This window comes from Metopolophium dirhodum, chromosome 8 (genome assembly GCF_019925205.1).
Source record: "Metopolophium dirhodum isolate CAU chromosome 8, ASM1992520v1, whole genome shotgun sequence".
NCBI classification, from domain to species: domain Eukaryota; kingdom Metazoa; phylum Arthropoda; class Insecta; order Hemiptera; family Aphididae; genus Metopolophium; species Metopolophium dirhodum.
In genome coordinates, this window is record NC_083567.1 from 23370023 (window position 1) to 23390935 (window position 20913).

The following is a 20913-nucleotide window of genomic DNA, read 5'->3' on the forward strand; positions in this document are numbered from 1 at the left end:
ATCACAAATTAAAAGAAAATAATGAATTATTTTGATTTCAAGTAGTAGCATGGACTCTTTATAAAATCGTGTAATAAGTAATAACCAATATTATAATAATAACCTAACCTAACCTAACCAATATTATAATAACCAATATTGTAATTTGTAATAAATGTAGTATATAATATACCAATATTGCGTAATATATTTTCAATTTTCAATTTTTGATTACCGACGCCATTAATATTTTCTGACTTTACCCTGCTAACATTGATATTTGATTGAATATATTTAATATAATATAGTATATTAAATTTACTCAATGCTGCTACAACTACATTCTTTAATAAATAATATTAATTATTATTTATTATTATATTAATTTGTGGTCTGTGCCCTGTGGTTTTTTTATTTAGTTTAGTCTCCATGGTTTCTGTTGGTCACATTGGGCGGTGTATGTAATTATTATGTATCTCACAATTGTTCAGACTGTTACGGTGTAAGCTTTCCAGTTCTTTGTTTCTTTTTTTTTAATGTTAAAAATGTTATAAGTTTTTATTTTTCATTTCATTTTCTTTTTCCCCTCTTCTGTTGCATTGTCCCTTTTCATCTCTGGAGTGTCCAGTCGTAAATTATCACCCTTAGTCATTACACAAATAGGCATGATGTTCATTTTATTGATCACTTATAAAATGTATTGTTGATGTATAAACTACCTACGTATTTACTCTGGACTTGACTATAAGGTAAGGCTGTTAAAACTACATTAAAATGTGGAATGCGTTACCGTTTTTTCTCGAATGTTTATACATTCAATGCCTTGTTGTTTGTTCACAGTCTAGTAAATACAATGCACATAACTAACCATAAACAGCAGGGCCATGGACGAACAATCTACTGGTCTGGTGCATAGCTCGTCAATTCGCACCAGAATGGCCATTCCCAACATCAAAATGACTAATCCAATTAAAAAACTGGTCAGTAAACAAAGAAAACGTTATACTGAAGATGGGTTCAACCTCGATTTGACTTGTATCCTTTGAATTGTCAATTGATTAATTATTTTACAAATTAGATATACTTTTATCGGTAACAAATACTTAATTAGAATACTGCTATTTTGTACAAAAAAGTTTGTACTAGGTGTGTTAATATGGTTTAATGATTAGATATTTTTCAAAATTGAATGGTTTTTTTGTTGAAATATATAGTACACAATTTTAAATATTTATATTTATATTACCAATTAATATTTTTATGAACCTAAGATTTTTTTAAAAACATTTAAAAATTTTAACCAAATTACATAATATAATATTGTATTTGAATATTTGATTAATATTTTACTAATAACATTTTATCAAGTAGATATGAACAAATACAACATTTTAAAATACGTACTAAATTATGTTAGTTTACTCGTAGCTTTAACATTTATTTTGTTAATAAAATAAATTGATTCCTTTCTAATATAATATTTTGTAGCTAAACAGTGTAATTATATAAACGTAACATACTCCATTGAAAATATAAATAATATTGATGTTATGCAAGGTTTAACAGTAAACAATGAGTTATCTAAAAAAAATATTAGATTTTTTGAAAACTCTTTTTCACATACTTTGATGTCATTATTAAACAGTATTATTGAAAAGAAAAATTGCCAGTTTTTATTTAATATTTTAAAAAGAATATTTTTCTAATAATTTCTGATGTAGTAAATTAATGATAACTAAGTATTTTAATTTATGACTTATGGGTAGTATATTGTAGTATCACTTAAATAACTATAACCTGTTAACTAGTGTTTCAAGTTGGTTTTTAAAATATCAAAATTCTCAAAAAAAATTCTGCTTTTAGGATATAAAATTAAAAGTCTATGTTGAAAATTGTCATTCAAAAAAGTAAATTTATTTTATCAAAAGTGTAAATTTTAATGATTTAGTAAAAATTATAGTAAAAAAAATACTATTTTTTGAAATAAGTATTCAACAAATAAAATTATTTTTATTATTTTACTAAAATAATAGAATCACAAATATTAATGTAAATTTAGTTATCCACTACAAAAAATGTTGTTGCATGATCATAAGTTATTTGTTCTATCTCTTGAAATTCTTCATATTAGAATTGAAAAACTATTTTAAAAGACTATTAGAAAACAAATAAACGATATTTGGTTAAAATATAATGCTTATTTATGGTTTCGGTCAATGTTGTCCTTAATTGATTTGATTAGACATTCAACACAATGTGATAGCAATGGGATTTCCAGCAGAAAATTTAGAAGGTGTAGTCTACCGAAATCATATAGATGATGTAAGCAGGCTCCTTGATCAGAAACATCCTAATCATTATAAAATATATAATCTGTAAGTATTTATTCAATTAAAATGTAATTTTTTTAATATTCATTCAATATTATCTTTTAGTTGTTCAGAACGATCTTATGATTCTCGGAAGTTCCACCAGCGCGTGGCTACCTACCCATTTCAAGATCATAATCCTCCGAGTATTGAGGTGATAAAACCTTTTTGTGAAGATGTCCATCAATGGCTCGCTAAAGACAGCAGAAATGTAGCTGCTGTACATTGTAAAGCTGGAAAGGTAAAGTTTTTTAAGTTGTTTTTTTATTTATGTATTATTGATTTACTAATAAAACTTTTAATTTGAAGGGTCGAACTGGCGTAATGATATGTTGCTATCTAATACATAGTTTGCAGTGTTTATCGGCAGAAGAAGCTCTCAATTATTATGGCCAAAAGAGAACATTTGATAAAAAGGTATTACATGGGTTATGGCTATGGGTACTTATTGTATATTTAACTTAAAATGAAAAAGTTTTTTCATACATTTAAACAATTATAAGTGTGATATTTGAATAAAACAAATGTAACATTTTAAGAACGGGCGGGGGATGGCGGCACTTGTTCTCTGGACACCGTGACTTGCCCGAAGAATAATGCCGCTCGCGACCGAGGTATCGAACCGGCGCCGGTGTGCGTCACAACCGACGCCTTAATCCGCTCGGCCACTCCGTCCCCCTTTAATTTTTGTGTGATTCAAATTGTTGTTTATTTTCTGAAAAATTATTTTTTTTTTCAATTTTAATAAACATTCTACATACATTTAAATGTCATCAATACAATGTTACATAAAGTACTTCAAATTATGTAACATACAGTTGTGTTCTATTGACTTAAGACTTAAGACTTATTTAAATTTATTTAATTTTTAAATGTATATAGATAAACAGTTTTATTTCTTTCTAGGGTGTCACTATTCCCAGTCAAAGAAGATATGTAAACTATTATGCATTGTTAGTTGAAAAAAATTTAAATTACAAGCCTGTTGTATTGACTGTAAAGGAAATAAAATTAGATCCAGTGCCTAATATTTTTAATTCGGGGCATACATGTAAGTATTTATAGTTCAAATTATTCATCAACATTATTTTGTAAGTCTTAACTTAAAATCTTAATTCTTTTTTTAGGTATCCGTTTAGTAATATCAGAGTGGATAAATGGAGATAGTTCAAAAATCAGAAAAGTCTATTCATCTGATGTACAGGATATGCGACGTAATGCTTCTGATGTAACAATTCGTTTAACACAAATGACCCAAGTCCTTGGAGATGTTAAAGTAGAGTGTTACAATAAACATAAAATGAAGAAAAAGGTATAAATTTAACATAAAATTATTTTCTAACATGTATCAACTAAAAATATAATATAATATTATTTTTATTCATATTCAAAATAATTAAGGTTATCAAAATAAAAATTATCTTAATATATTTGCTAATGTTAATAACAATCATGTCTGGAATAGTGTTTGGGTCATTCTGAAGGATTTCATATTTTTAATTAAATTAATTTAGATTTATTGTTTCTGATATACGCAGGTACACACACATATATCACTAAAATATAGGTGGTATGTCAAAAGGACGTAAGCATTATTATTACATTTTACAAGCAATCGAAAAAGTTTAACACAAAATGTTATAAAATCGTGATAATTTTCTGTATAATACTATTATGTTTAAATATGTAATAATACTATAAGTTAATATTTTGATTTATTGAAATATTATCTGAAAAACATTTTTAACTTACTTTATAGTTTATATACCCTTTTTTATTGTAAATTAAATTAAAATGTAACTTTTGTTTAATTATTTCATAATATAAGAATTTTAGGTTAAGTAATCCTTTAATGAGCAATTGATACAGAATGTTTTTATATGATTAATCAAAAAATATAATTAAATATTGATACATAGGGTAAAGCACCTTGAATTTTTTAATTTTACAAAAATTTAGTGGTTTAAAAAAAAGTAAATCAATTTTGGTCTTAATTATTATTGTTTTTGTTTTAAAAAAGTGTATGTGTTACGCATTGTATTATTGTTTCAGGAAAAACTATTTCATTTCTGGTTTAATACTTTTTTTGTTCGTGAACCAGCTGTTACTGAAAATGGTAATAGAGAAAATAAACATTGTGGCCAGCAGGAAAAAACTGTTCATACTAATAGTATGGATGACTCAACTAACTTTCGATTTCCAAATAATCAAATGCGGTAAGTTATAATTGTTTAACTTAATGTTATAATACATGCAGTGGTGTAGTGGGGCGTATACGCGGGTATACGGCGTATAACGACTTCTCCAGTTTTTGGTTGATGCGTATACTTATAATATAATTAGTGATACGCAGGTATACCAAACATATTTCCTTATTATCATGTTCATTAGGAACTGTTATTATTTTTACATTTTACATATCTATTTTTAACTTTATTGCATGGATTTCTATTTATTATATATATATATTATACGTCTAAAATTATAAGCATATCGATAACGATAGCCGATGCTGAGATTCACGGTCACAATGTGCATGTCATGCATTACTGAAAATAATTTTGTCAAAAAATATTATTTTATGTACATACACTGTGTCACACAATAATTACATAAATATAACAATTGATCTAAAAAAAATGATGTTTTCATTTATTTTTAATCATTCAAAGTTGTGATACCTAATTTATATACTACCGAGTATACATTTAAGACTATAAATATTAATAAATATTTAGGTTTTTTGACTTAAAAAGAAGTGGGGATAGGGGGGGTTAAGAAATTAACATAGGTAATCATAAACAATTTAAATGTATAATCATATATTTTAGGAGTATGTTTGTAAACTATAGAGACTCAATTGCGGTAAGGTAGTAGTAAAGTGTATGTAATTATAAAATATATATCATTAGTAATAGCCTAGTATATATAGTGGTTGGGGGGGGGGGGAGGGGAGAAAACCCCACGTTTACATATCAAGCACATTAAAACGTATACTCAGTAAAAAAATTACGACTACATCACTGAATACATGTATTTAATATTAATATAATTAGTAAATATATAGTAGTGTTTAACGTTTGAACATGATATTTTTTTTAGAATTTTCAATATACTTTTTAGTAACATGAATTGTTTAGTACTTCAAAGTATTATGAAAAGAATTTATAATGTAATGTGATGGTTGATTTCAAATATTTATGTAATAGTACAAACTCTATTGGTCATGTGGGTGGAAGTGATAATCGCCTGTTGACATTAAACATGAACAAATGGGATTTGGACGGCCATAAGGATAAACAAAATAAACTTTTTAGTGCTGACTTCCATGTAAGCTTATTATTTGAACGTACTGATGTTTCCGAACCAGTTGTTGGTGAAACACTATCAGAAAGTGAATCAAGTAGTTGCACAACAGCTGAAGAAGAAGAAGATGGATGGGAATCTGGTCAGTGATTTATTCAAAACATAATTAGCACATTAAAAAATATAATGATTAGTGAAAAAATAATTTTATTCTTTTAAAATATTTCTCATCTAGGCTATCGCTTTAATTTCCTGTCTCATTAGACTTGTGGAAAATATTAGTTTAATCATATACACATGAACAAATTGTCGCTTGTGTATCGTTTTTAACTATTATTTTCCCTTGTATATACTTAAATTTTTAAAATGAACATTTTCTTTATATAAAAATCATATTTGAAATAATAAATATTTTTATTCTTGTTTGAACGTTTTAGTAAAACGCTATCATCCCTGATTATTGTTGTGTAGTATTTATTTTAGAATAATGATTGGTGAAGGCCGCTTTATTCTCTCCCTTAGGCTTTCGTAAACCTGTCGCTTGAGCACAATACACCTGATGGCGTAGATGCAAATGTGATTGTGTTTCCGGTGGTTCTAGGCGAGTCGACGTATCTGTAAGATATTGGGAGTGCCACAAACAGAAGACGAACAACATAAACGTATTTTTATATGTATATGTATATCTTTATCTATATATGTATATAATAACTGCAAGTTAATGTTTTTTTTTTAAGTTAAAAATTTATATAGATTATAACAATTATTATAGTCTGGATTTTAAAAACTCCTCCATAATTAGGCATACACTCGCCTATTTTATTATTTTTATAGTACAAAGAAAATAAAGTTTTAATTCTGATAACTTTATTAAAAATTTATTTTTTATTTTCGTGTTCATCTGTTAATTTTTATTTATATGTCTTTTTTTTTAAGTCTTCCAATGTTGCCATTGAATAAAATAAAATGGACTTAGGAACAATGTTTTTTTTTTTTTTTTTTTTAATTTTTTTATGTTATAATATTTATTTATATATTAATGATTAGAATATAAACTATTCTGTAAAAGTTATAGCCTACTATTTCATGTTTAATAGGATTGTTGCCATGGTTTTACATTTATTTACCAGTATTATTATAATTTTTTTTCACTCATTAATCTATAAAACAAATAATAGTACAACACAAGAACAATTTAATATTGTATATTTTGTTGTTATATTTTAATGCATAAAAAGTTTAAACATATAATTTCTACAAAATCATTATATTATGATTTGTCATATTGTCTTAATTTTTTTTCGTATATACATATAATTACATATAATTAAGAAGGTAAAAAATATCACATTTTTTATTTGCTTTATTTTTCAAATCATTTAGTTTTTAATAATTATGGTAATGAATAATGATAAATTCTGATTGTTTTTTACTTATTTATTGAAAGTATATTGGTAATATATTTTTAGACAGCAAAAATGTCTATGTCAGCAATTATTAACATAGAATTGTAAACATTTTGAAAATATGTATTGTGATATTTTCCTTTTGGTTTGTGATACTATGTTGATTATGACTTGTATTTTTTTTGCTATTCAAAATTGGAATTTTGTTATTAAAAAAAATATTTTACTACTATTAAATAACATCAAACTTTTATTAACCATTGCTATAATAATCCATAAATTATAAAACTAAATGGATTGGTTTTTTTATGAGAATAATGAATTGTATGGTTAGTGGAAAAGGGAGTTGAAATGTTTGTCCATTCCTTGGACTAACCAACAGTTTTTGCTTTTGAACACACTGGTGTATTTTTTTTTTTGTCATTCAATATGGCAAATATTAACTACATTTTTAATTTAAAATTGTGTACTTGCATAATATTGACCTGAATGTTTTTATTAATAAAAATATCTTCTTACTTTGTGATAAAAATAAAGAATATAGTCCAGTCACTTGCCTGTATGCAGTCATTAAATTCTTATAAAAAAAAAAACAAATAAATCAGCCCATTTTATATTTTTATAGTGTCATTTATAACAAGTAACTCAATGTTAAGTCTATTTTTAATATTAAGTTTTAAAAGACAAGCAATTGTTATAAAAATAGAGCTTTTTGATAATTTACTAAAAAAATGCCTATGATGTTTAACAAAGTGGGTATTATGTAGGTAATACCTACATTATAATATAATAACTAAAAGTATTTAGAAGTTGTAAATATTGAATTCCTACCTAAATAACTATGTCTTGAACAACATCAATTCTATTAATTTGTTATAATTATGTTTATGTAAATTTATTTTAATCATTCATACAGAATGTATTATATCATTACAGAATACAAACAATGATATATAATCTTTAATCTATACTAATATTATAAAGAGGAAAGATTTGTTTGTTTGTAACGATTAAACTCAAAAACTACTGGACCGTTTTCAAAAATTATTTCACCAATAGAAGGCTACATTCTTTGTGAGTGTCATAGGCATAAATGTAGTCCGATAAAGTCAATAAATAGTTAGTTATTAATAATTAAAATAAATGTGTAAATTGTATACCTATATACTGCACGAAGACCGGTGGGTTTCAAGCTACCATCGGGATCAACTAGTATTTTATAAATACGTTTTTTCAACATTAAATTTTGTGAAATCAATGTCCGCCTTCTGAATCTTGAAATTTTTATTTTACAATTTTTCAGACTTGTTGGTTTTGCTGTTAAAGTTGTTTGTAGACAACTTAGTAATCCAAAAATTGTATGCAATCTTATTGATTCATTTCCCTTAATTTATAATATTAATTTTAAAAGATGAATATTTAGTGGTTATACAATGGTGTTTATTTATTTTTTGTCCTGTATACAAAATTTTTACCATATAGTATGTTATCTTTTAGCAAATTGGATCAAGGTGGTACTTTAAAGAGGTCATTTTTCGATTTTCTCAATATTTTTTTAATGACACGGGAAAAACCACCGACAAATTTCGAAAAACCGCTAAAATGGGATTTTATTTTTTTACGCTTTGCTTATCACCATAGAAACAAATAAAAATAATGATCTTAGTTATTTTGTTGTAATTTGTAATATTATATAGTGACCAACTTGTAACCTACTGCACATCCTCTTAACCGCTTTTTAAGATTAATATTGTACGTATTACGTATTGTTGTATACATAGTAAAGACCTGCACGGGCCGGGCTTACCCAGTATTCTATAAAATGCAAGACGGGACGGGCCGGACTTTTCGTAAATCAAATCCGGGCCGGACTATTTTTTGGATTTAGTATTTTTTATGTTCAACGTGTTGGTGCAATCTTAAATACGACTTTGAAAGTTATGTAAATTAAAACAGTTACTTGGTACCTATACTACCTAGTAACTAAACTATTTTATCATTTTTAAAAAAAAATTCTTTTAGATACATCCTGGCTGGGCTGTTTTAGAAAAAATATGGACCAAACATTGTTTGGGCTTACTCGCCTAAAACTATTCACGGGCTGGGCCGGGCTTTCTAAAAATATTACCGGGCCGGATAGGACAGGGCTTTATAAAAATCTCGATGTTTATGCCAATTAAAATTTGTTGAACCTTGGTTTGGACTCGATTAGCGTCCGCGGCCCATTACCACTTGTTCACAGTCCATGAGTTGTGAATCGCTGTTCTATTGTATGACAGGCAAAGCTCGGCAAGTTAATCATTTTTTCAACTAGTTGAAGTTAAGTTACTTTAATAAAAAACTAACTAAGTTAGAAAATAAGTTAATTTCTGAAACTGTTCAAATTTCTAACTTAGTTAGAAGTTAGTCTTGTGAAAATAGTAACTTAAGTTAGAGTAGAAGTTAGTTTTTTTTTTATAGATTAAAAAACCTTATTGTTGAAATGTAATTAATAAGTTATCTAACTTCAATTATTGATTAAAACTAAAAATTGAATTAAACCCTACTAATTTGATCAAAATGTTCAAACTATAAATAAATAATAATAATAATTATAGGTAAATAATAATTTCAATTAATTGGAAATTAATTGGTATACCACTTATCAGTTATTACTTATTAGAACAAATAAAGGGTGAAAAAAAATTAAAAAATATATAACAGTATGTCAGTATGACAACTTAAAATATTAATATTAAATAATAATACATAATATAATGTATATGATATTGTGATATTATAATATAGTTATTAAATCTTAAATATAGGTAATATTGTAATAGTTAAATTATTGTAATATAGATAAACGGGTAAACGTGTACCACCGATAACACTACCACGAAAATTCGGCATCGTGTCTACACTAATTGGTTAAGCCACCCATATAGATACTATTTATACCTAGTAGATATCAACATTCTACAGACTACCCGGAAAAGCCTTGGTTCCTATGCGTGTATTATCATAAATACTAATAATTAATAATATATAATATGAGCCAATATAATCTATATAGGCATATAGCCATAATGTCATAATTGAGGAACAGCTTTTGGAATGAATTAATACTAATAACTAGATAGTTTTTTTTCTAACGAGTTAGATTAGACTATTTTACACATTAAATTCAACTAGTTAAGTTACAAAGTTAATATGAATTAAAACTAACTAGTTAAGTTAAAAAGTAACTTTCTAAATAGTTAGTGTCCAGTGATGACAGGAATATACTAATATCCATAATAGGAGTAAACCAATCTTAGACAGACTGAGGGAGAATAGGTGGAGATGGTTCGTCATTTTATAAGAAAAGGTCATTTTGTGGCAGTGAGGGTAGAGTTGCTATCATTTATATTCTTAGTTCTTACTCTATGTTATCATTCGATTACAATTTACAATTATTACAGATATTTAGACCTTTTACTATTCGATGTTTTTTTACTAATAGACCGGTCCTCTTCAGTCTTCACGTTTCTACCGAGTCAAGATAGGTGACGTTTTTCGGTTACCTATTGACTACTGAGTTACTCTGATATGGTACAAAACACCGGCTAAATCACTATCGCGACTATCAATGCTTTTGGTATAGGATGGGCCCGGGGCCATTCTATAAGTGAAAGGCCTATGGATATTTGGGACTTTTCGGCAATATCTGCTGGGTAGACGACTATACGTTTTATGGGTAAGAAATGAGAATGTGAGACATAATACAGTCTTTATTAGGACTTTTTTTTATTTGAATAGGTACTAATCGTTCGATTATTTTTATGTCGGCTACTAAAATCATTCGTTTATTTCCATCACTATTCACTAATATACCTATATAAATTCACTAAAACTAGGAGATAATATTATTACCTTGATACATAATATACTTATATACCTATATAGTAAGCATGATGTATTGAAACGATCTTCTGGATCTTCATAGCTAATTACTAGATTACATATGTAGTATGTATTATATTTTGAAAATATCTTAACCACGGAACTATACATTTTTAGTGGTTATATGAACAATTATTGGTTTTCCGTTGTAAAATTCCGTATACGGACAATCGGTCCCCCTCATAATTGTATATCCCGGTCATTATTTTTCCTTGAGGCAATCACATTTTTTTAGTAAATAGTAAAAATTTACTATAGCACAAGATAATATAATATTTAAGGCCCCTGCAAATGTGTCATTTTTAAGGAGTTGTGTTTAGGCAATATTTCGTTCCTGTGATTACTGATCGTCTTTGTGTGTGTAGAAAATGATCATTAGTGTGTGTATACTCACCTACCATCATGCCACAGTTGACACAACGGATTGCCACAATGATATTATTCAAATTTAATATCATCCATTATACAGTGACCCATTTGTAACCTACTGTACAGCAGAGTAACATCTACAGAACCTATCAGAAGCAGAGTTTGGTCATAGACCAAATATCAGTAGGTATACGGCCAGAGCTATAGACCTAAAGACTTGGGTATTTCTTAAAAACATACACGGGAAAAGTCGCGTACCGAGCGCCCGGTGAAGTAGCCGACGATAATCGGAAGAATCAACGGCTGACCGAATTAGCGCTGTTATTAGCAACCGACGCTGTGCGTGCTGACGGCGCGTATACAGGGAGCTGGTGTATACACCGTGTGCACGGTGCTGATTGCTGATCTTACGGAATACGGACGACTCGACGACAACGTATATTACCAGTCGACGGAAATAATATTTATTATACGGGTTATGACTACTATGCACGTCGAGTCCGCAGTGAAAATTAGACTAACTGTTGGTGGAGGTGCTAGGCGCGGACGACGCAGCAACGTATATAATATAATATATCGACGGATATAATATTAATAATATTATACCACCACGACACCGCCGACCTGTGGTGCAACGAAAAGACACCAACAAGTCTTATTGTCGACCTACTAAGTACTAGTATTAACTAGTTTGTGCATTTATTGGCCGAGTCCCTTCGCTATGAACGGTCTCACGATGTAGAGAAGATATTATCTTCTCTACATCGCTAACGGTCTCCTAAACGTTTCCCATCGGTTAAGATAGGTTAGAAAGTTAGGATTGGTAAATTATATTAGACAGTTACCTCATAATATATTCTCACATTATCAATACACAGCCGTGTGCCCGTGTACACCACAATTTAAGATAGTTAACTCTTAGACCTATACAATATAGCTCTTTGCCTCTTATAACTTATAGGTCTATGAGTTCACTAGATCGTGGCATGAACAAATATAGTTATTATCTCAGCTAGGTTACCTACTCAACGGAGGTTAATATTTGATGCCCTCGATTACGGCCACAGTACTTTATACCAAACTCCCATCCATGAGTTGAAGCATAAAAGTCGGGGGCAATTGTTTGGTATATGGTAAATAAGATTAATTATGATTTATCTTGTATTGTATTTTATTATTTCTAAACCCAAATAACTTTTTTAAAAAATTGAAACATTTTATACAAATATGAAATCTAGTCAAATTATTTTAAATTAATTACTATTTTATTTTACCATTAAAAACGATGTTATTATATGTTATTATATTTTGAATAATGAATGAAATGTTTTGCCCCCCCGAGAAAATGGCAGCGGTCTGTCCACAGCTGAGCTTCACTTGACAAAAATTCAAAATGTAAATTATATAGGATTTCCTAGAAAGCCTAGATATATTACCTTAGATAATATTAGATAATAAATACTGAATAGTGAATAGAGCCACGTAGACAAAAAAAATCCGGAGCGGGTTCATAGTAGATTTCAGAGGGGGATGAACTACGCCTCCCCCTGTATACGTGCCTGGATAGAGCATAGAGTAAGTTACTCTATGGGATAGATCTATATTCTATATTTCTATCATCTATGTGTATATCACGCGTGACGCGAAGTCGATTTGGTCGACCCGTTCGTCCCCGATGAATTTATTGCGCATGCGTCAGAAATGAAAAAGATATCACGGGATGGGTAACGTCATTAGAGAGCCTTGATAATTTGATATTAAATATCAAGGCTCTCGAGGTAACATCATAATCAAGGTGTATTCAGTTATATTGATCAATACACCTTGATCATAATCATAGATAATAAAGATATTGATAGGCCACGGCTATGTTAAATATATTTGAGGCCGCGTACCGGGAGGGGAAGGCAATTGAGGCTCCTTTATCCATAGCCGTGATTGATAGTCGATACTCGATATAGGTATGCTTACTATGCTTTATTTGGCCTCAATTGTTCCTCTCGAAGACCGCTGATAAGACCATTATGTCCTATCCATATCTTTATTCTTTTCACTAATCCAAAATCCTTATCACTATTTTTCATCAATAATCCACCATCCTTATCAGTAATCCAAAATCCTTATCACTAATTTTTTTCACAGATCCTTATCTGTTATCACCAGACCTCCGTATTACCCTTACCCATACACCGCGTCGGCTTCCGACATCGACAACACTCCTCGCCAACCCCGGGGGGTTTGAGGGTCTCCCCCAGCGACGCTCGGAGAGCTAGTATACGACGTACATAAAGCATAGATAATATAAGAATATTCTTATTTTTTTTGTATGGATAATATGTATGTATATAATATGGAACTTGATACGAACATTTGGCGCCGTTATATTATTGCTCGTTGTACAACTATTATAGTATCCGTGGCTTTGACTATCGCGTTTTATTATCATCGTGTGACCGCGGCTCACGATTTAAGATATACCTTAAGTATGTATATTTATATACCTTTAGTATATCTCACGGTTTTAGGTTTTAGATAGTATCTATACTATCTAAAGCCGTGGTATATCTTAAATCGTGCCACGGCTTAAGGGTAACATCGCGATTAAAGATAGTATATATATTTATATCTATAGCCGTGGGTAACATAAACGCGGTAATGTATTGCGCATGCTCAGTAGAGACATATTCGGGGCCGAACCCGAACGAAATTTTGATAATATATTATTATTATTCTCTTACCATTAAACCATTTATCTTATCACTAACCACGAATTCAGCAATAGGTACTTCGTGCAATATTGCAATCATGAGAAATTAAATAGGTATGTCAGAAACTCGTGATACGCATGTCTGTGACGTAAGCATTTCTCCAACTAGCTGATTGGTGGTGTCGTGGTGGAGTCTTCGTCGGCGGCGGCTATTTGCGGCAGGGGCGACGATGGACCAATGAGAACCGTAGAAATGCCTACGTCACAATACATGGCTGGGCGGAGGGTGGGTGCGCGATTTGCTTCTAAACCGGTAATATTGCTGACATACCTATTTAATTTGTCATGATTGCAATCGTAAAAAAAATGCATTTATATGAATGTAGATTTACAGCCGCTATTATAGGTGAGGGCGATTAAAAAAACTAGTAGAGATTTTAATAATACCTAAATATATTGTGTTTGTTATAAATAATGATATCAATAACTAATAAACATAATATCACGGACTTATATAAATATAATATACTGTATAGTTATTTAATTTAAAATAAATAATTAGTTTATTGCTGTTGCATTATACATAGTAAAAATAAAATATTTTTTCTTTAATATTATACCTACCTATTTTAGTATTTGAGAATCAACTAGGATACACAAATTTATATTTATTTTGATCATAGGTAATTGTTAAAAATCTACACATTTAAGAAAATGAGGCGATTTGTGCATTTCATTAATGTAGTACCATTGTTGCTAAAGTAAGTAACTAAAAATACTATTTTATTTAAGAAAAAAAATTATCATTTATTAATATATTTTGTAAGTTTAAAACAATTATAGTTTTAATATACTACCCCGTTGCCTATAATTTAAGAATTTATTCGATTTTTATAATTTTTTATTTTCACATTCTCAGCAATAAAATGTTATTTTAAAAGCATCAGTATTATTTTTGTTATATGCTAATACTTAGTTAAGTAGTACATCTTATTAATAATAGTATTAATAGAAATATAGAAGTATTTAATTTTTTTAAAAAAATTGCATGACAAGTTTAGTTAGGAGCTATGTTCTGTTAGTAGTAATGTTTTTAATCATTTGTACAGTAATATACTTTTCTGCTATTTAATATATTTTAATGAATTCTCTGTCAGACTTAGAAATATTGCTAATCAATTTTATTTAAAACAATAAACATTGTATAGGTTAAAATACATTATTTTATTTTTCAATGTTTTATTTTTTTAGTTCACTTGAATTAATTTATGGTTTTTCTTTTAAAACATTAAAGTATGGGAACTTTTTCATTATTTATAGATTATTTTCAGGACACAAGGATATTGACTGATACAGCAGTGAAACATAACCTAACCTAACCCTTTTATAATGTGTTTTATTATATAAGCTGATATTACTTTTTTAGTCCCAATATTATGTTGGCTTGATTTTTAACCTATGTATTGATTTAGGGTAAAAAAAACAACATTGTATAGCATACCTCTTGTAGGTATAGTCATTGTTTCGAATATAAATAATTAACTGAATGTCCGGATGAGTAAAGTCGAGATTAGCGAGACTACTGTACCTATTAAAATCATAATTAGTAATCAGTAATGACTATAGGATTTAGATTTACTTGTAGTTATAAACTCTTTATATTCAATTTATCTTTGTCTTCTAATGATAAATTTTATTTTTAGAGCCCAAAAACCAATTGCAACTAGTTCCAAACTGTTTCCTAAAGTGAAACATCGACCTTTTTTTATATCAAATCGTTCTATGTTTATACAAACTCAAGATACTCCTAATCCAAATAGTGTTAAGTTTTTACCTGGTGTTCAGGTAAGCCGTGAGCATATGTGCTACCAAAATATTCTATTTATTAGGTATAAATTAAAAATTGTTTTGTAAATACAGGTGTTGGAAAAAGGTCATACAATGGATTTTCCTAATGCTACAGCAGCGTACTGTAGTCCTTTAGCTAAAGTTTTGTTTCGTATTGAAGGGGTAAAAAGTGTCTTTTTTGGTTCGGATTATATTACTTTAACAAAAGCAGACGATGATATAGAATGGATGGTTCTTAAACCTGAAATATATGCTACCATTATGGATTTTTTTGCAAGTGGTTTACCTATATTAACTGATGCTAAACCAACTAGTGATACTCGTGAGTTGATTTATGATTTAAATTTTAAATTTATTTTATTAATATTCTTATTCATTTTATACAATTGTTTTTTTTAAGAAATTCATGAAGATGATAATGAAACTGTGATGATGATTAAAGAACTTCTTGATAGCAGAATTAGACCAACTGTACAAGAAGATGGTGGTGATATTCTTTTTATAGTAAAACTTTTCTTTATTAAGATAACTAATTATTTGAAAGTGGGCCACTACACGGACTAAGTATATCTTAGTCCGTGACCATATGCGTGTTAACAAAAAACAAATAAATTTGTTATTTAATTTTATTATTTATATAAGTTCTTTCAAAGAAAAATACTGATTTTCTGTAAAAGTATTAAAGTTGAAGGTTAGGAAATATTATTTTGAAGTCATTAGAGAACAATATTTTTGAATAATTAATCAAATTATTCTTTTTTTAAGTTTTTACTTATTTGAATGACAGCGTATATTTTTTATTTCATCATGCGGGTGCAACATTATGTCCATGTTGGTTACTAACAGACTAAAATATCTAAGTTTGTGGCTCTGTCAATAAAAAATTCTCTCAGAATCTCCTCATCTCAATATTATGTTATTGGCCATCATATTTTATTTTGTAATTATTGATTGTGATCCATATTTTATACTTCAAAAAAATAAAATAGCATCTATATAAACAGTTAACACATATATTTTTATTAAGTTTATGTAAATGTATTGGTATGTATTTAGGGATATGATGCAGGAATCGTCAAGTTGAAATTACAAGGATCTTGTACTAGCTGTCCAAGTTCAGTAGTAACCCTAAAAGGTGGAGTTCAAAACATGCTTCAATTTTATATACCTGAGGTAAATAAACCAAAAAAAATTATTTTATTTTCATGTTTAAATTCTATATTAAGGCAGTGGCGTATCTAGGAAGATGGATATCCCCCCCCCTCCCTTTAACAATTCTGGACACGCCACTAGTTTAAGGTATAACCTCAATTAATATTATTTAATACTATTTATTATATTACTAGTTGTTATTAACTTGTAGGGTAATCCCAACATACCAAACAGTTTGAATAGCTTAAAATTAAACTAAAAATGTTGTTGTGTATAGTAAATAATAACATAATATGTAATGGTAAAAAATTTCAAGTCTCAAGTTTCTACAAATAATCTAATAATCCCAACAAAATAACTGGAATTAATAATTATCGTTTAGTATCAAATATTAAAAATGTCTGAACTTGAAATATGTAGAACATTAATGTTGACTATATATTTTGACTCAGCATAACATTTTTATCAATATTTATTAAAAAAAATATAAGTTCAAAATATTTTTAAAATTCCACTATTTTTATAAAATTCTAATATAAATATTTTGGGAAATTTTTGAATATCTATTGTTATTGAACTTTAAATGAAAACAAAATTAATTTTGTCTAAAAATGTGAGAAATGTTGGCTTTGGCAGTTTGGTCTCTCAAAGTAGGTAACAATAAAAAACAATTTGCTACCAGAAACTACCCTGGAAAATGAAAATCTATGTTATGTACTATGTTATGCGCTTGTAAGACGGAAACAACACATGCGAGTATCACATTATATAGTAATTATTGTACCTATATATTGTTTATTATGCTATTATTTTTTTCTTTTTAAATACATAAATCATTCATTATGATTATTTTTCAATAAATATATGAAACTACAAACAAACAAAATGATGAAACAAAATGTTTTTCACTCTGCTAGATTTAACTTTTATGCAGAAGTCAAGAAATATTTTTAAATAATATAATATGCCTGTAAATGCTGTATACCTGCGTCACTGCTTCAATCACATTCAAGAAACAAGAAATACAAAATATGAATGCTGTTAGCTTTTCCTATTATGATGATGGAAAAATATCAATTAGGGTTTAAACAGTTCGAACAAGTGATAACAATTTTATATTTTCCATCATTTTTTATTCACGATATGTTGATATCGTCATAATGATCAAAATGGTTGTTAGGTTGCATCCCAGAATACTCATCAGTTCCCCACTGGTAGCATTCAAATTACAATTTACAACAGTTTATAGTTAGTGCAATAAGTAAAATACCACAATGTTTAGTATATTTATTGTGTTGAAGGTGATAGCCGTCGAACAAGTTGAAGATGAAATTGAAATACGGACGAAAGTCGAATTCGAAAAATTTGAAAAGAAGTTGGAAGAAACTGATGAAAAAAGAAAATAGTAATCAAGTTAAATCTTAGATATTTATTAATAAACATTTTTATAGTGTTTCATATAGATGTAATCAAACAATATCTATCTTACCAAAATATCTACAGTGCAGAGTGGTGTCAATAGTTTTTTTTTTTTTACTAATTAATAAATGTTTTATTGGATAATTATATATTTTTTGGTAAAATGTTTTGTTTAAATAATTTTATAATAGTTGTAGTAAAATAAATGATTAAGACAATAAAATTAAGCACTATAGAAACGTCGTGCTACTAATATACTAATGAGTGCAATAATTAAATATATAAGGTACATTCCAATATCTGAGCATAACGCATCTTTAAAAAAGTTGGGTGAAATATTATTTACTACTGGTTCTTCGTTGATTGCTTCCACTTCCTGTTTTTGTTGGTCAGATGATTTGGAGACTTTTTCAGCTGCTTCTTCTCCCTAGTGATAAACAGAGATAATATATTTTGATTTACAATACAATAAATTTTAATTGTTTAAAAATGAATTTGTTATTTTTAATTACCTTAAATGTTACACTTTTTATGAGTTCACTTTCTTCTTTTGTCAAAGGTTTTGCTTTATTATTAGCTAATAAATTAGATATCTGACCACAACAGTCACAAATCCAATTCCGAGACCTAAATTAAAAATATTTTCAATATTATTAAGTATTTTATAATACATTTTTTTTTAAAAATACAATATGCCAAACTATACTTTTTAGCCAAACTTAGTCTTTCTTCAGGCGTATATTCAAGAGCTCCCAATGAACCTCGGCCATTAGTTGGCATAAACGCAATCAATGCTAATAGAGCTGTTCTAATCGACCACGACGGTTGCCAAGTTTCTGGATGATGACTGGAAATGCTTAAGCATATTTTTTTGTTTGTTTCCCATCGACCATTTGGCTACACAATTAATAATATTATGTAAAATTACGGTTAAATTATACTAATTACTACGCACAGTTAATAGTATTATGTTAGGTGGCTTCATGGGATATTCAGTTGGTAATAATATACGACCATGATAAATACCACCATCAAACTCTGATGCTTGTGGACCACGCATAGTAAAGTGCCATTCAAATAAATTGTCTTCTAATGGATGAGCACTGTATTCATCTGTTGGCTCTGACAACTCTATTGCTTCTCTCATTAAACGTTTCACAGCTGTAATAAAAATAAATATTATAACTCCAAGCATTAATAAATTGTTAAAATATTAATCTTTTAAATCAATTACTAAAATTGTATATTTAATAGCTACTATATGGTAATTATATAAAAAAAAACTAGTATTAAATATGATAAAAAATGCAAATGTGGTGAGGGGCAAGACATAGACCATTTTTTTACATGGTCACCACAACCAATTAGGTATAGAAAGAACAAAGCTATAAACATTTTTGCTTATTGAAAAAGGAATGGTATAAACAACTAAAGACTACACAAAAAGAAGAAGACTAGTCAAAATGTTTTAATTGAAGAAAGCAATTGAACTCGTAAATTTGACACCTCTCGACCATAACACCTATAAGTAAATGAGTTTTGACTAATTGTCAATTTGAAAAATTTGGAGAATGATCATACAACCAGTTTAAAACAAGACAGTCCTTTTTTTGAGCATCACATACGCTTATTCCCAAAAACTTCAATCAGGGCGATTTCTGTTGCTAAATTATGACAGTATGAAATTACTCATAGCTAGCCTGCAATTCAATTGAGGGCGTGGTGTCCTCTTAATTTCAAATGTTATTCACTGATCAAACATGACAAGAATACTATTCTGCTTGATGTCAGCACACTCAGAAATCAAAAATGTCAAACTCAAAAAAATATTTTAGACATTTATAGGTAAAAACTATTTTTACTAAGAAGTTTTTTCATAATTAAAAAGAAATTTATATTACTTCGTCCTAATGATCTAAATGAACATATATGTTTACAATAACTTTTAATAAAATATAATGGGTAATAGATAATTTTCCCATAATAAACAATTAAATATTGTATACACATTTTATACAATTAGGTGAATAGTTTTTGAGGGATTATAATTGTATGAAAACAATAACATGTTACATGAAGATATAAACAATCAGTAGGTATTGTTTATTACTATGATTTGCTACTCAAAATAAGTGATTTATTTACCTGTACTTTTACTGTTGTATTGAGGTTCCATGTTTTTTTAATCAAATAGGTATATTTTTCACTGTTAAATAATTATTTCACTTATATCTCGGGACAATGCAATTACAAAGTAATATTTAATAACATGCAAAATTTTAGTTACGTGTTATTTCGTATTTTATTATTTATTAGGCATGAGAAACTGATGAATAATAGTAATAATTTGTCATGGATATCTGTGTTTATTTTATTTAACAATATTTATTCCCTTACTTATCATTAATATTTGATAATGAAATAACACAGTATA

At 28.2% G+C, this 20913-nt stretch overlaps 3 protein-coding genes across 4 annotated transcripts; 2 read left to right on the plus strand and 1 right to left on the minus strand.

The window, feature by feature from the left end:
• Nucleotides 1-498: 498 nt before the first annotated feature.
• On the plus strand, nt 499-7622 carry LOC132950774 (phosphatidylinositol 3,4,5-trisphosphate 3-phosphatase and dual-specificity protein phosphatase PTEN). Of its 2 annotated transcripts, none has more exons than XM_061022333.1 (10): nt 499-728; nt 820-1014; nt 2222-2354; nt 2415-2589; nt 2658-2765; nt 3255-3399; nt 3476-3660; nt 4401-4564; nt 5558-5796; nt 6256-7622. In XM_061022333.1, the coding sequence occupies exons 2-10, from the start codon at nt 864-866 to the stop codon at nt 6273-6275; spliced, it is 1320 nt and encodes a 439-aa protein (XP_060878316.1). In that variant the 5' UTR covers nt 499-728; nt 820-863; the 3' UTR covers nt 6276-7622. The 2 variants fall into 2 exon arrangements, with proteins under 2 accessions (XP_060878316.1, XP_060878315.1); XM_061022332.1 differs by having other exon boundaries at nt 500-728; nt 6177-7622.
• A 6709-nt stretch (nt 7623-14331) lies between these two features.
• On the plus strand, nt 14332-18628 carry LOC132950504 (NFU1 iron-sulfur cluster scaffold homolog, mitochondrial-like). The gene is made up of 7 exons (XM_061022002.1): nt 14332-14466; nt 14744-14821; nt 15764-15905; nt 15981-16230; nt 16309-16412; nt 16965-17081; nt 18362-18628. Exons 2-7 carry the CDS (start codon nt 14775-14777, stop codon nt 18464-18466), a joined length of 765 nt encoding a protein of 254 aa, XP_060877985.1. The 5' UTR covers nt 14332-14466; nt 14744-14774; the 3' UTR covers nt 18467-18628.
• Nucleotides 18470-20859, minus strand: LOC132950505 (ubiquitin-conjugating enzyme E2 J1-like). Its single transcript, XM_061022003.1, has 5 exons — nt 20625-20859; nt 19435-19640; nt 19186-19376; nt 18992-19106; nt 18470-18906 (listed from the first exon to the last, which is right to left on the minus strand). The coding sequence occupies exons 1-5, from the start codon at nt 20653-20655 to the stop codon at nt 18703-18705; spliced, it is 747 nt and encodes a 248-aa protein (XP_060877986.1). The 5' UTR covers nt 20656-20859; the 3' UTR covers nt 18470-18702.
• Between the last annotated feature and the right edge of the window lie 54 nt (nt 20860-20913).

Excerpts from the sequence above, each read along its gene's own strand:
- LOC132950774 (XM_061022332.1), top strand. The coding sequence starts at position 864 with ATGGACGAACAATCTACTGGTCTGGTGCATAGCTCGTCAATTCGCACC. Across the intron at positions 2,355-2,414 it reads CATTATAAAATATATAATCT|TTGTTCAGAACGATCTTATG; the intron begins GTAAGTATTTAT and ends ATTATCTTTTAG. Across the intron at positions 3,661-4,400 it reads AACATAAAATGAAGAAAAAG|GAAAAACTATTTCATTTCTG; the intron begins GTATAAATTTAA and ends TTATTGTTTCAG.
- LOC132950504 (XM_061022002.1), top strand. The coding sequence starts at position 14,775 with ATGAGGCGATTTGTGCATTTCATTAATGTAGTACCATTGTTGCTAAA. Across the intron at positions 15,906-15,980 it reads AGTTTTTACCTGGTGTTCAG|GTGTTGGAAAAAGGTCATAC; the intron begins GTAAGCCGTGAG and ends TTGTAAATACAG. Across the intron at positions 16,231-16,308 it reads TAAACCAACTAGTGATACTC|AAATTCATGAAGATGATAAT; the intron begins GTGAGTTGATTT and ends GTTTTTTTTAAG.
- LOC132950505 (XM_061022003.1), bottom strand. The coding sequence starts at position 20,655 with ATGGAACCTCAATACAACAGTAAAAGTACAG. Across the intron at positions 19,377-19,434 it reads CTAACATAATACTATTAACT|CCAAATGGTCGATGGGAAAC; the intron begins GTGCGTAGTAAT and ends TTAATTGTGTAG. Across the intron at positions 18,907-18,991 it reads TAAAAAGTGTAACATTTAAG|GGAGAAGAAGCAGCTGAAAA; the intron begins GTAATTAAAAAT and ends GTTTATCACTAG.